This window comes from Palaemon carinicauda, chromosome 24 (genome assembly GCF_036898095.1).
Source record: "Palaemon carinicauda isolate YSFRI2023 chromosome 24, ASM3689809v2, whole genome shotgun sequence".
Classification (NCBI taxonomy): domain Eukaryota; kingdom Metazoa; phylum Arthropoda; class Malacostraca; order Decapoda; family Palaemonidae; genus Palaemon; species Palaemon carinicauda.
This window is the reverse complement of record NC_090748.1, coordinates 86,625,730-86,641,873: the sequence shown is the minus strand read 5'-3', so window position 1 is coordinate 86,641,873 and position 16,144 is coordinate 86,625,730. Positions and strand designations below refer to the sequence as shown.

Genomic DNA, 16,144 nt, shown 5'->3' with positions numbered 1-16,144 from the left:
ACACTTATTAGATGGAACCAAAGAAAAAAGGTTAGATAGAAAGATGAAGGTCAATAATAAGGTCACGAGCTGGAAGATGGGTCAAACAAGGCACGACTGTAGGTCATTCTCGAGACTAGTGGGAAAACAGGTAACAAGGATTATCATATATCTAAATATCTAAAGTAAAAGAGAACAATACATTAGTTATACCTGGGTGTAGATTGTTCAAGATCATGTTGTAATAAAGCAAAAATTAATAACGAGACCAACTTGACAAATCTACGATCAATCATGGAGAAAATATTTACTTAGAAAGACATTAATGAATTGCTACTTTGAAAAGTAAAAAACAAGCTGCAGTATAGTCTAGCTAACGTGAATATTACCCCCTCAACTTTAATATAATCAGTCTTCTTTTAATAAAATTCTTCAATACAATTACAAATCCTGTGTATGTATACATATAAATATTTACGATATATATATATATATATATATATATATATATATATATATATATATATATATATATATATATATATATATATATATATATATATACATATATATATACACCCACACACACACACATATATATATATATATATATATATATATATATATATATATATATATATATATATATATATATATATATATATATATATATATATATATATAATACTGCATAGGCTCAAACGCTAATGTGCGATAGCAATCAAGAAAATTTTATTTCATATATATAATTAAAAACTCCAATAATGAATACCATTATCATTTCTATGAAATTACGACATACAGAATACCCACAGATGAAACATGAAAACTAGATCCAAGAAAAGAAAAGTAAAACAAATGGACAAGAATAAATTTTTTTCAAGTCGGGCTTCATGAGAGGGAAGGCAAGGGAAAAGTCTACCTTGGGCATACATAGATAAGCTCTTGAGTCTTCGTATTTTATAATGAACGCCAAAGGCTTTGCTGATAAGAGTATTTTACTATTTTTGAATAGGAATTTAATCGTGCGATAAAGTAGTTCAACAGAAAATTTTGTACGCGAATAAAATATAAATTTTCTATAACACATTGATACAATTAATAATTATTACCAACGATGGGAATACATATGAAAGACTTCATATCTATTTTCTTATTATTAACACAAGCTTTGACAACCCAATATGGAGGAAAACATGCATACTAAATTAATATAGCAAAGATATTTCCATAAGTATATGGTGAAATAAGCCATTAATATTATGGAATCATTTAAAAGAGAAAGGATTACAGCATATTTCTAATTCATTTTCTTTCTCCTTTCCAGAAGGCAAACATGTGGCTTCAGCGCTCGTTAATACTGGCCGTAGGGTTGGCTATGGTGGCAGCAAGTAAGTAATCTTTCGTTCAATTACTTATTACAATAATTGTTTATCGATTAACTTTTACAAAGAAATATTCCCCTAAACTAAGGTAATAAACATAGTATTTTACTATATGATCATATTCATATGTATCTTATTTATAACTACTTTGTACATGTTTGCTAATTCGCTGTAATTCGGCTATAATTCTGTCCTGATTTCTTTCAAAACAGTCAGTACATTTCCCCCCCACTAAACCATCAAAGGTTTAGACTTTATTCCTTTTACAATGGAAATCTTTTCTACATGATATTGCTTGCAACTTAACAATATATTGTTATCTTTTCTATATTCTGCTAAGTCATATTCATATGTTTTCAGATCCAGTGCCACAAGTGGGACAATCGTCTAACGTGCGTGTAACAACAAGAAATAACACTCATGGTATGTAACAAATAATAATTTGTATCCTAAAAGAAAACTTAATGAAAATTAGGAACGATTCTAAAAAAAAAAAAAAAAAAAAAAAAACACTGCTTTTCGTAGTATGACTTACGATTACATAAACTCCCATAGAGAACTTGGTAAAAAATATCCATAACATATAAACATATCTCATCTAACGAGACGGTTAATTGAGATGAAAAATCATATAATTGGGCACGTACCTTTGGTACCTATGATACCATTCAGCTTTCAAATGAGAATACTTGAACATTGCAACCAGATAAATCTGGTAACACAAAACACTACAAAATTTTATCGAAGCTACAGGAAAAAAAAAACATGAAATATTTCTAATGAAAAATGTGACATATTCAACACTTAAATTATTTCAATACATATCAAATTACCCAGAAATTTGTGTCAAATGCTTTGAAGTATTACACCACAACTTTGACAATCGGACCCAAAAAAAGCATACAAATTTTTGCGACCTAAAAATTCACTAATACATTTATTCCAAATGATACAACTATTTGCAACCAGACTGGTAATTGTCAGTCCTCCATCAAGAAAAGTCTTGGCAGTTAATTTATTGAAAAAGCTGACTTACATTTGTCTATCACACCCCAATCATCAGCCACTTTTACATAAGTAAGATATTCCTCGAATGATCTGCTTTCCCAAGATTCTCAGGAGCCCTGAGTCATTACCCTATTTTTGTCTGAAATATGCAGTTTTCCGATGTCCTTCACAAAGTCTAGCTCTTAAAGACCATCTTAATTAAAAGAAAGAATCCAATTGACTTCACTTAATTAAATTCTGTTGTTGTTCCATTGACTCTTATGAATGAACTTGTACATTTGGCTTCACTAATTCCGGTACACTGACGTCTCCCTACCTTCCCGTGAAGTGTACGGGAATTAATGAAGCCAACTGAGCATGAAGGAAGTATAATTTAGCCACCCTTCAAAAAACTGAAATATTCCACCACAACTTCTAACGTCCTCCTATTTTGTTTATTAAAGTATGTGAGATCGATGGAAAGGTCTATATGGAAGGTGAATACCTTCCCACAGCTGACCCTTGTGAAGACTGTATGTGTAGACCACCAGGTTTCGCCTGCACGGTCATCTCTTGCGAGGACAAACCAGGTTGTCGAGCCATTGAAAGGTCAGGCCTTTGTTGCCCTGAATTCAGATGTGGTGAGTTCTTTTAGTGCAATTTAAGGGAAACATTTCTCAAATAAATAATGAGCATTTTGCCAAAATTAAGATTATCAAAAATAGTCACTGCATTTTGGCATGGCACTAAATTTTATTCCTTTCATCACAGTCAAAGGAAATTAACTGGATATGCATACACCTACAAGGAATGGCCAAAAAGTAATATCAAAACTCAAAAATAATTTATGATCTCAAACATAAGATTATAGCACAGATCCTCCACCCATTAAACATACAGCAATCGATCCAAACACAAACTTTAATTGAGTCTTAGATACAGCTGTCTCCATGTATTCTCATTTTGTTTTCAATTCATCAGAGCTTTTTTCTAAAAAATATCTTACGATGTGAAATCATCCTACTCCTCCAGACTGTGAAAAAGATGGTGTAGTTTTCCACAATGGTGATCGTGTGGAGGATCCAATGAATAATCCATGCGAGACCTGCTACTGTGATGGGGGCGAGATCATCTGTTCTGTTATTGACTGTTTCTGGAGGGGTGATTGTCTGGGAGAATATTCTGAAGGACAGTGTTGTCCATCCTATGACCACTGTCCACCATTAGGTATGACCTGATTCATCTTGATCACAAAATTAGAAAATATCTGTATTTACTCTTAAAAGTAGTTTTTAGCATGGCTCACAACCTCGTTGAGGTGTTTGATGAAGACGGTGTCTTAGACATGGTACCATGACTCCACTTTAAAACGAGCTTAAAAGCCTCTACTAACTCGACATCCAGAGACGAAATTAAGCTCTGTAGAAAACAATGTTATTCATATTAAAAAACCAGTTCAGATTGGTATCCTGGAATATCTAAGAATGCATTAAACACAAATGTCGCAGAAAAGCAACAAATTACACTTTACTGCAAATTTACTACTCAGGGGTCTAAGATAGAGATATTAAAAGACATAGCCATAGTGAATGTCTTTTCAAATTTAATTTTTATTGATCTACAAGTAACAATGGACATATACATCGTTGCTACCTTTGGGTAGGCATGTATTAATGTTAAAAATGAATGTAATGTTTGCTAAAGATTATGCAAAGTAATAAGTTAACATGCTAAAGACAATAGTTTCTGTCTTCTTCATTGGACAGATTACGCAAAAATATCCAATGTTCTTCTTAATTTTGGAAAACAATACCAGAAAGGAAACAAGAAAGTCTCAAGAGCATTAAAAAAAAAATATCAAAGCAATTATAATAGGGAGTGAATTCTCTCTCTCAAAATATTTTCACAAGCTATTCACGAAAGACGCTAATCTATTAAACACATTTTTTATCAATCATGGGTACACAAAATCAACATACTATAAATAACTACTCCATTAAAGTTATAAATTGTAAGTGATGAGATAGATTCACAATTCTAATCAGCATTATCTAATTTCAGAACCTACAGAGCAATCAGGATCTACAACGCCAGCTGAACAACTGGTAATAAAGGAGGCCAATAAAGCAGAAAACAATACTGAACTCAATCCTGAAGCAGCAAATGCAGAGGAGTCCATCCAGGAAGAAAGTGCCCAGGAAGTTGTCACTGAAGCTTCCACGGCTGAAGAACCCAATGAAAACAAACCCTCAAAAAACCAAGTTACAATAGAAGCAGCAAAGGCAGAGGAGTCAACCCAGGAAGGAAATGTTCCTGAAGTTGTCACTGAAGCTTCCACTGCTGAAGAACCCAATGAAAACAAACCCTCAAAAAACCAAGTTACAGTAGAAGCAGCAAAGGCAGAGGAGTCAATCCAGGAAGAAAATGTTCCTGAAGTTGTTACTGAAGCTTCCACTGCTGAGGAACCAAATGAAAACAAACCCTCAAAAAACCAAGTTACAGTAGAAGCAGCAAAGGCAGAGGAGTCAACCCAGGAAGGAAATGTTCCTGAAGTTGTTACTGAAGCTTCCACTGCTGAGGAACCAAATGAAAACAAACCCTCAAAAAACCAAGTTACAATAGAAGCAGCAAAGGCAGAGGAGTCAGCCACGGAAAATGTCCCTGAAGTTGTTACTGAAGCTTCCACAGCTGAAGAACAAAATGAAAACAAACCCACAGAAAATAACAAAGTTACAGTAGAAGCATCCAAAGCAGAAGAGTCTACTCAAGAGGCTTCCACTGCTGAAGAACCCTCAGAAATCAATAAGGAAAACTCTTCTCTTCAGCCAGAGGCTAATGTAGATGCTTCAGAGACTGAACAGCAAACAGAATTGTATCCTGAAGCATCTGTAGCCGAAATCAATAAAAATGAACAGCCAGAACCTATAACTGAGGCCAATGAGGAAGAACTTATCAGTGGAGTCATTGAAAGCCAAACTAATTCCCCTGTAGAAGCTATTCCAGCTCAAAATGTGGTTGAGGCTCAAGAGGTAGACACTGGGGCTATAGTTGAGGCTAATGAATCTGAAACTCCATCCGAGGTTGAGGAGGTAATTGAAACAGAAATTAAGCCAAGTGAAAGTAATCTTCAAGAAGTCACTATTGGCCAACAATTCCAAACAAAATTTAGTGCAATTAACAAGAACGCTGAGTTTCAATCATCCAAAACAAAAAATAACAACAGCAAGCAAGACCCATCTAATGCAGAAAACACAGAACAAGATGCTACTGAAGCTCATACAGAGGCAAATATTGCTGTAGTGAGTGAAAATGAGGAAAATGCTGATAAACAAACTGTCATTGAATCAGTAGAATCTCAGACAATAACACCTATTGAAGCTAATGAATTCCAAACAAATGCTCCCATCGAAGCTTCTCAGTTTGAAACCGATGCTCCCATTGAAGCTTCTCAGTTTGAAACTGATGCTCCCATTGAAGCTTCTCAATTTGAAACTGATGCTCCCATTGAAGCTTCTCAATTTGAAACAGAAACTCCAATTGAAGCTTCTAAACTTCAAACAGAAGCTTCCATTGAAGCTTCAGAACTTCATACTCTTTTGCCTGTAGAAGCAGCTGAATCATTCACTGAAGCAAATATTGAAGCAGCACAGTCTCAGACTGATACTAATATTGAAGCAGCTGAGTCCCAGACAGAAGGCAATATTGAAGCATCTGAATCTCAAACAGTTGAAAATATTGAAGCTGCAGAGTCTCAAACAGAAACAAATGTTGAAGCTGCCGAGTCTCACACAGAAACAAGTACTGAACCAGTTGATTACATTGACTATAATGAGGAAGAATTACACACATTTGCTCCTCAATTGAGAAATGATATTCCAGCTGCTGCTATCACAGAAGCCATTGAAGCTAATACCCCAAGTAACGTTGAGGCTTCTGAATCTGAAGTGGAATATCAAACAGAATTACCAGGAGTCAAGATAGTGGAAGTTGCTGAGGAACAAACACAGTCTACAATTGAGGCTCTAGAAGCACACACACGTTTAGAATCAGAAGTATCAGAATTCCCTACAGAAGCCAATTTAGAAGAAGTTGGTGTCACAAAGTCTGGTACTGAAGCTCTTGAAACTGTAACCGAAGAGGCAGTAGAAGCAGAAACTGATTCCCCTACAGACAGCCCTCAGGAAATCCTCTTAGTAGAAAGTATTAAAAAACAGGCCAATGACACATCGTCTAAGAAACACGAAACAGTGGGTTCTGTAATGGTCAGTGTTAATGGTGTGAAAGTTCCAGAAAACTTGGAAGCACAGCAAGAGGAAGTTACAAATAAAGAATCCCACGTGACTGAAGCTATAACTGCACTGGAGGAAAATGTTGACGAAGAATACTGGCTAATGATGAACAACAATGCTGCAAAGCAAAAGCAGGGAGAACAACAAAACAACACCACAAATCAAAAACAAGAAGAAACAAACAACAACGGCGAAAATCAGAAGCAAGGAGAAAATAACAACAAGATAGTTGTTGAAAAGAATGAGGAAGAACAGACTCCACAAGAAGGATCCGAAGATCAAGTTGAGAAAGAGTTCCAGAAGGTCGCTGAAAAATATGGCTTAAAAACTCCAGTCAGAGAAACAAGACCAGCTCTTCAGGAAAATGTTCAGCCAGGTCAACACAAGGTCAACACAAGGAGTGAAAATGAGAGATTTCAATTTAATGAACTAAGAAGGAAGCGAGGATTTGTTGATAGAGTTAAACGTTATGTGTCCAGTTTCTTTTAATCATAATCATGAATTCAACAAAATGACAAACACAATGTAATAACAATGGGATATATCAAGAAACAAGATTTACATACCTGTTTCCATTCAAATTTTTGTGGAGTACAATGCTTCCACTAGTTTTGCAAAAAGATTTGCAGAGAGGAGAAAAAAAAAAACAAAACTTCTCTATTAATCTTAAACCATTATTTACTTGCTTTTAAAATCATAAAATGTCTATCTTCAAAGTAAAAAAAAAAAACAGCAGTTTGAAAAAATAAGGACTCAATAGAGCCTCCTCCAATAAGAAATATATACACCAACACTCTGAAGCATTCTATGAAGCTGGCAAGCTGGCAAGGGCATTGAAGTGTTCAGAGAAACATCTCCCACCCACATTACTACTTACTTTTAGTAAATTATTTTCTGTTTAAACAGGATTCCTTTTGGTAAGAAAATGAAATTAATATTAAAAGTAACACATTTATATTTGACTTTCTGGTAGAGAATTAATTTTCTTTGCTACATTTAAAGTTACATCTATGCAAGGCGTTCAACATCTGGCCTTCACCATTATGGTTAAGAGTCGGTGGCTAAAAACATTATCAAAGGAAGCCAACTTTCATTAATATTTTTCATTCTTTAGTAATATCTACAACTAGCCTTGTGCCACTGGTAGTTATTAGTAGTTAGAATTGTTAGTGCTCCAGTGAAAAGGGCGCACTACTCTCTTACTTGCATTTCAACTTATTTATTATTTCATCTTTCCATTTTCTTATCGTTATAAGACCTTGCACAGGTAAAAGAACTATTGAGACACGAATTGCTCCTTGGTAAAATATGACAAAAGTTGATCCATTATAATAATGCAGACCTCAAAATTTTATGTAAACCAAAAGAGGACTAATATAAAGTTTTAGCATTACATTTTCCAACAAATTCGTCTTAACGGCTCTTACTTCCCTGTGCAATTTATAGATTTAAGATAATGTTATTCTAATTAAGAACTCAAAGATGTGAAATTGGCATATTTTTTAATCATCTCGCTCTTAATCTCTTTTAAAAGAAATACATGTTTGATGATGATAAATTTTGTCACAGAAAGAAAATTATATTGTGCAAACAAATGATGGTTAAGGGCGTCATTTTCACCATGAGTGACTGTTTTTTTGTATGAGTGCCAAGAAAAAAATAAATTATTTATTACCTTTTCTTTTTCATTACCATAACTTGTTTGACTTTCAAGCCCAGAGAGCTCGCCACAAATCAATTGCATCATCAACTTGCTTATTCATTGCACAAAATGAAAAGGCATAGGTGAAATAAAATTCAGTTGGTTAGGTAGTGATATGTACGTGGAAATGGCTGATTAATCAATAAAATAAAAAACTGCATGCACAATTACACGGCTGGAAATAAAATCGAAAAAAAAACTGATAATTTATTTTTACACTCTCACGAGTATCAGAACACACTACCAGTAATACAATACAGGCCAAAGAACTAAAGTGACAGGTTAAGTTTCCTTGTGGTAACTGAATGGCCGTGAGGTATCTGGCTTCACTCACTTGTACCGTATGTACACTACCAAATGGGATATTTTCTGATTGATCTATGATATTGATTCTATATCATAATCATCAAATTTTGGCGAAGGAAAATCGCTTATTCCAGAAATCTTATCTGGAAAGAAGATATGAGATCCCGAGTCGTTGATGAAATTTACAGATAACAATACCTAAGGAACTTTCACAAAGGTAAACATACCCTTAAACATATCTCAATCCAGGATAAATTATCCTAATCATTAATGCTATTATTACAAGGTAAGCTGTAAAAGAATACTATAAACCTAAGGGCCCCAAACCGAGAAAGGCAGTCAAGTGCAGAAATGGAAGGAGTACGTAAAATACTGTAAAAGAAAAATAAAAAAAAAATAAATAGAATGTAACATCAATATCAATGAGGAAGAGACAAGCAACACATAAGATATAGAACGAAACAGTTTATAATTTAGTCATGACTAGAATGAAACTTCTAAAATACCGTGAATTATCAAGACTTGTTAAAATCAAATGCAAGGCTGTACGGATTAACTACATATTTTGTATTACGTTGATTATGATAAGGTCTAGGAAGACCTATATGCCAAAGATGTTCAATTTTATAAAAAATATCAACCAGCATGCAGTCAATTTATCAAAGATGTCAGATATTATTTAGATTAAGGATAAGTAATTTAGTAGACCGCAATATTTCGTCAGACAAAATAAGATGAGCCTTCTCCTGAGTATCAGATTGGAGAATAATATTCAAAACATTTCAGAATAAATTAACTCAAACGTTTCTTTTGGATAGACAACTCTCCAAAAATCTTGGAGAGACTTTTTCTTTATGCCTATTTTCATCTGGTATTGAAAGCAAAGTAGACAGGATACGTTTTTCAAATTAAAATTTACAATCAATATTCACATATGTAATCTTAAATGAGCTGCATCTGGTTAAAGAAATACTGTATTAACAGAGACCTGGGTGGGGAGGATCTAATGTCCTTGTCCTATTTACAATCATTCTGTTGTTAGTATTGTTCAACTTCATCTCCCATAATTTTTCCAATGAACAAATTTTACTAATCACTGTTAAGTGGTAAGGAGGGTTGCATGCAACGATAACAATCCTGATCTGTAAATGGAAATTATACTCTATTGAAGCTTTCTAGTATGAGTGGATATTGGTCAAAACCACAAGTTGGCAGGACTAAAACTTTCACTATACTACTGGTCTTACAACTTTGTGGTGTGGTTATGTACTTTAATGGGTGACTGCAAGTGAATACTAATAAATTAAATTCGCACAGTTCAATTACAGAAATCACAGGAATACAAGCAAAACATCTTTCAAGCTGGGCGTTTAAACCAAGCACCTTTTACGATGGGCATTTATAACGTGCTGTAAATCCAAGTATCCATCAAGTCAGATATTTAAGACCATCATTCTTCAAGCCAGGCAATGAACTCTCTTCTTCTTTCCCACCGTTATCCCAACATCAAGTGGTCGGTTCCCTAATGTATCCCCAAAAAAGGCATCCAGTTCCACTAAACTTCTTCTCTTCACCTTATTTAGCAATCCAATCCCCTGCCTCCCTCTCGAGCTTTTCCTCCTAACAAGTTCTTTCAAAGCCCTCCTCTCTCCCTCCCAAGCATAAATTCTATACACGTCCCAACACCACCTCAGCCGTGACACTCCTATTAAGTTTTTAATCTTCACTACGCCTGCCAATCTTCTTATTTTATCATTTTTCAATATTTAAAGTAGTGATATTCTCATAATCCACCTCAGCATTCTTATCTCGGTTCTCTCAAGCTTTGCTTCCTCTTTTTGTCTTAGAGCTCACGTTTCTGATCCATACAATAACACTGGTCTTATTACTCTACTATAAATCTTGATTTTTAGCTTGATTGGCATTTTCCTATCATGTACCATTCCCGTTACCTCCCTTTTATTCTGCTTTTATCCTGTTCTCAACTTCAGCCTCAAACTCTCCCTCCTGACTTATTGTGGATCCAAAGTATCTGAATGGTTCCACCTGTTTTAGAATCAAGCCTCTACTTTCATGCATAGCTATCCTGTCCCTACTTTCCCTATTGCCCAACATAGATTCAATCTTATCAGCAGTCACTATCAAGCCACCCCTCTCCAAAGTCTCTTGCCACTCTTCAACCCTTCTCTGTATGTCTTCCTCATTTTCCGCAGTAATCGCCAAATCATTTGCATATAGCAACTCCCACAACTCTTCATTTCTGATCTCTTCATTTCCCACATCCATGGCCACTACAAATAAAAACGGGCTTAACGCTGATCCCTGTTATTTTTTTTTTTTTTAAAGGCCGCTCATGAATGGCAGAGGCAAGGGACAGTAGCTAGTATCGTGACCATTTCAATTTGAAACTCTAATAGACTTGGTGCTTTGCTATTTTTCATTTCACTCAATGCTCATTTTACTTTTGGATTCCATATCTCCATCATTGGTCCCTCCACCCTTTGTGCTTCTCCAGCTCATCTCTTTCCTTTTCAGTATTCAATAGTTAAAATAATCTCTCCATCTCCTCTTAACGTCTTTGTCCCTGTGCAATATATTTCCCTCTCTATCCTTGACAACTCCCAGTTGCTCAAAATCTTACAGATAGCTGTTTATTCTCCCCTTGTTTCTAGCCTGTCATTTAATTGTACCACTGCTCTCCCAATAGCAACACCTACTTTCCTCTTAGAATTTTTTTCCTCTACTCTACACCGTTCCGCTGAAACCTGTGCATGCCTTACTTTCCAGTCCTTAAATGCCTTCAATATTCTTTTAATCTACTCTTGGACCTCTTTGTTCCCCCTCCACTTTTCTCCTTTCGACACACCATATCCACTGGTTCTTCCTACTGATTCCTTTGTTTCCGCTACACATATTTCTTTCATACCCACCCAGATATTTACCGCACCCCCAACGAAGTTGGGAGGAGGTTATGTTTTTGGCCCTGTTTGTCCATTTGTCTGTTTGTTGTGAACTACTTTCTGGGCACAATTTTACTCATAGAGTAGTGAAACTTTCAGGGGCTTAATCGTTATGTTGAGATGTGGAAGTATTTCAATTTTAAACGTCCTAGGTCAAAGGTCAACATCACGTGAAATAAACTACCGTGGTGGAGGTCTGCACTCTCAGAGTGCTTATTTCCACTCTGTTAACTTGTCCACTCTCTAAGTTCAACCTTTATAGTCGTCTCTCTCTTACAATCCTCCTAAATTACTCGCCCTTTTCTCCTTCAAGGTCCCAAACCCTAATTCTAGCTCTCCTCTTTCTCTTCTTGGATTTTCTACATCTCATTTTAAAATCCATTACTATCAGTCTATGTTGTTTGATACATCGTTCTCATAAAATCCCTCTAAAGTTCATCACATTGTTTTTGTCAACTCCTCTAACCAGGATATAATCTATTTGGCTGTCCAATCCTCCACTTTCATATGTAATCAGGTGGTTATTCAACTTTTGAAAGAAGGTGTTCATACATGCCAATTCTAAACTCAGCAATCTGCAATATATACTCCTCATCTTTATTTCTATTCCAAAACCATGGCTTCCATGGACCTCCTCATATCCATCTATTCTCTTCCCCATTATGCCATTCATGTCTGCTCCTTTGAGCAACTTCTCCCCTCTTTCACTGTTCTGACAGCTGCCTCAAATTCTTGTTTAAATCATTCTCTTTCTTGTTCTTGGCAACCTTCCTGTGGGGGGGGGGGATATGCTGAAATCATATTTACTATCTGATCCCCTATTATCATTGGAATCTTAAAAAGCCTATCATTCCCTCTCTTTACTTTTATCACTTTTTCCTTCCAGTTATTACCTATTTTATCCTCAACTCTATTTCTTCCATCTCGTGACCCGCTGTAATAGAACTTTACCAATTTCCTATATATCTAGTTCCACTTCTTTTCCCTCTTGTCTCCTGCACACACAGGAAATCTATCCTCCTACTCTCCATCGCACCAACTATCTCCCTCAATCTTCCTATTAGTATACCGACATTCCAAGTACCTACTCTGATGTTCCATTTTGTAACTAACATTTTTGGCCACAGTTGTGAACAATGCGGTACCCTGCATCTATTTATCACGCCAGGAGTGGGATCCTGACGCACATCGCTTACAGAGAACGCCCTAGCCACATCCATATTTCTAACAGCATCAGGCATGGTTTATAATTTGGCAGAGGGTTTTTACAATCACATGCCCTTGCATTCATCAATCACATTTATTGGTAGTGGGCTACCCAATAACTCTAATATCCTTCAAGACAGGCATGTTAAGCTCAGCATCCTTCAAGACGAAGAATCAATCCAAGTATCCTACAACTTGATTTATGGTTTAAAGGGCGCTCATGAATGGCAGAGGTAAGGGGCAATGACACTGCCCTAGCTACTAGGACAATGCCCTAGAGACTGACCATATACAAATATGATCAGCAGTCAAGCGCCCTCTTCACCCAAGCTAGAACCAGGGAGGGCCAGGCAATGGTTGCTGATGACCCAGCAGATAGAATTGTAGGCTTCCCACAAAACCCCCATCCTTAACTCACAAGGATGTTGAGGTTGCATCGACCAAAGGAAATAATGAGTTTGAGCGGGACTCGAACCTAGATCTGGCGATCACCAGGTAATGCTACTCTCTTTGCATCAATTCCGTCCCCTGAATGTAGATCTAGGGTTGGTGAATCCCTTAATAGAGATTTAGCTAGAATTAGTGCATGGTGCAAATTATGGGGTATGAAGTTGAATCCTAACAAAACTCAAAGTATGATTGTAAGTAGGTCAAGGACGGTGGCTCCTCAACATCCGGATCTCAGTATTGATAATGTTTCTTTAAATTTGTATGACTCTTTCAAAATTTTAGGTGTGATTCTCGACAGTAAATTTACTTTTGAGAAACATAAGGTCTGTGTCTTCTTCAATTGCACAAAAAATAGGCTTATTGAGAAAGTCTTTCAAGATTTTCGGTGATCAATCTATTCTGAAGAAGTGTTTTAATTCTTTCATTCTACCTTGTTTTGAGTATTGTTCTCCTGTCTGGTCTTCAGCTGCTGATTCTCATCTTAATTTGTTGGACAGAAACTTACGGTCTATTAAATTTCTTATTCCTGATCTAGATATTAATCTCTGGCACCGTCGTTCAATTAGTTCATTATGCATGTTGCATAAGATTTTTCATAACTCTGACCATCCTTTACATTCAGATCTTCCTGGACAATTCTAACCTGTTCGTAATACTAGGCAGGCAGTTAATTCTAATAGCCAGGCCTTCTACATCACTAGGCTCAATACTACGCAGTACTCTAGAAGTTTTATTCCAGCTGTGACCAAGTTGTGGAATGATCTTCCTAATCGGGTAGTTGAATCAGTAGAACTTCAAAAGTTCAAAGTAGGAGCAAATGCTTTTTTGTAGACCAGGCAGACATGATTCTTTTTATAGTTTATTTATGACATATTTGTTTTTGATGTTGTTAATAGTTTATATATGACATGTCTGTTTTGACGTTGTTACTTATTTTAGAATGATTTATTGTTAATTTGTTCTCTTCATTTATTTATTTCCTTATTTCCTTTCCTCACTGGGCTATTTTTCCCTATTGGAGCCCCTGGGCTTATAGCATCTTGCTTTTCCAACTAGGGTTGTAGCTTGGATAATAATAATAATAATAATAATAATAATAATAATAAGGACGTAACCAATAGGCCACCACAACCATAAATTACGGTCAGTATCCTTCAATCCAGGCATTTCAGACAAGCATCTCACCAGTTGGGGAATTATCCAAAGCATCAATAAAACGGTCCTCTTAGCCAGACATCCTTCAAGTCAGGCACTTACATTAAGCATCCTTCAAGCAATGCCTTTGAGCAAAACATTCTTCAAACCAGACATATAAGCCAAGCATTCTTAAAGCCTAGGACTCAATAAAAGAATCCTTACAGCCAGACATTTTTACAAAACATCCAAAAAGCCAGGCATCTAAGCCAAGCATCCTTTAAACAGGGTATTTAAGCCAATCAATCTTGAAATCAGGTGTTTAAACCAAGCATCCTTTAAGCCTGATATCTAACCCAAACATTGGTAAAGCCAGGCATTCTTGAAGTTAGTCATTTCATAAAAGCATTCTTACAACTTATATCTATGATAAGCATCATAAAAGATGGGCCTTTACGCCAAACAATCTTAAAGCCAGGTCTTCAAGCAAAGCATTTACGCTAAGTATTCCTCAAATCAGGCCTTTAAGCCATGCATCCTTATACGTGGGCGTTTAAACTAAGCATTCTAAAAGCCAGCCATTTAAATCAAACTTCCTTTAAAATAGACATCTAAGCAAAGTTTTTTTTCCAAGTTAGGTATATCAGCCAAGCATCCTTTAAGCCTGGCCCTTAATCCAATCATTCTTTAAATCAGAAATTTAAACCACAGATCCTTTGAAACAGACATTTATGGCAATTTTTCTTCAAGCCAGACATTATAGCCAATTATCCTTTAGGCCATATTTTAAGCCAAGCCTTTTTAATGCCAGGCTTCCACGCCGAGCATCCTTTAAGACAGGAATTTACGCCGATCCTTCTTAAAGACAATCATTCTTAAAACCCAATATTTAGGCCAAGTATTCTTAAAGCCAGGCCTTTAAGCCAAGCATTCTTCATTATAGGTATTTACGACAAGCATTCTTAAAATTGGGCATTCAATTCAATCATTTTTTTTTATTAAATGCATTTAACCCAAGCATTCTCCATTATAGGCATTTAAGCAAAGCATTCTTAAAGTTGAGCATTTTTCAAGCCAAGCAATTGAACCTAGCATTCAAATCTTGCATTCTACGAGGAAAAAAAATGCTTTTGTGAGTGAATATACATATATGTTTATACATATTTTCTTTTTGTATATGGATACAAGCACAGGCTGCAAGGGGTGCTATCGCTTTTCAAGATACTGGCATTCTAAGGCCTACAAGGAAACGTAGTCTCGTGGAGAATTGTGAAGAAATGTGTGTTCGACGACCAAAACAAAAAAGAATTTTGCATTTGGCAAGCGGTATATGATTTATGGGTTATTTTTTTTTTCTACTTTCAGATGAGAGAAAAAAAGAGCCGTGTAGTGAACGGAGAGTGCTATAAATGTAATATATTTCCAAAACTGATAAAATTACAGTTAACGTGTCGAAAGTCTAAAGAAATATTGGCCATATTATTAACTGAAGAACAACGACAATGAAAAAAGATTATAGTCGTGTAAACTGAATAACAAAGTCAATTAAAGTCAAATAACAACCACCACCAACGTTACTGTATGTTCTCATGAATATATAAATCTACAATAGAAGAGTAACAATTTTGCCCATGTACAGATTAACGGTCCTCCTCCAAAGGGGGCAGCTCTTCAAAAACCCCTTTACATTTATTAAAAAAAAAAATGATTTTACTACCACTACTAAATTACCTTTAAAAGGTACCT

General features: G+C 35.7%; 2 protein-coding genes across 3 annotated transcripts in view; one reads left to right on the top strand and one right to left on the bottom strand.

Annotated features, from left to right (window-relative positions):
• The window catches only part of LOC137618199 (enolase-phosphatase E1-like), a 38,853-nt gene extending 30,537 nt beyond the window's left edge, over nt 1–8,316 (top strand). The window contains exons 2-6 of one of the 2 annotated variants that reach the window (XM_068348291.1): nt 1,307–1,370; nt 1,725–1,787; nt 2,816–2,992; nt 3,384–3,578; nt 4,413–8,316. In XM_068348291.1, coding sequence (XP_068204392.1) covers nt 1,316–1,370; nt 1,725–1,787; nt 2,816–2,992; nt 3,384–3,578; nt 4,413–7,129 — 3,207 coding nt within the window. In that variant the 5' untranslated portion in view covers nt 1,307–1,315 and the 3' untranslated portion in view covers nt 7,130–8,316. The remainder of the gene's footprint in view (nt 1–1,306; nt 1,371–1,724; nt 1,788–2,815; nt 2,993–3,383; nt 3,579–4,412) is intronic. The other variant, XM_068348292.1, reaches the window with a different exon arrangement.
• Nucleotides 8,317–10,607: 2,291 nt separating this feature from the next.
• LOC137618468 (uncharacterized) lies at nt 10,608–10,934 on the bottom strand. The gene has a single exon (XM_068348630.1). It carries the CDS (start codon nt 10,932–10,934, stop codon nt 10,608–10,610), a length of 327 nt encoding a protein of 108 aa, XP_068204731.1.
• Nucleotides 10,935–16,144: the final 5,210 nt, after the last annotated feature.

Excerpts from the sequence above, each read along its gene's own strand:
- LOC137618468 (XM_068348630.1), bottom strand. The coding sequence starts at position 10,934 with ATGGATGTGGGAAATGAAGAGATCAGAAATGAAGAGTTGTGGGAGTTG.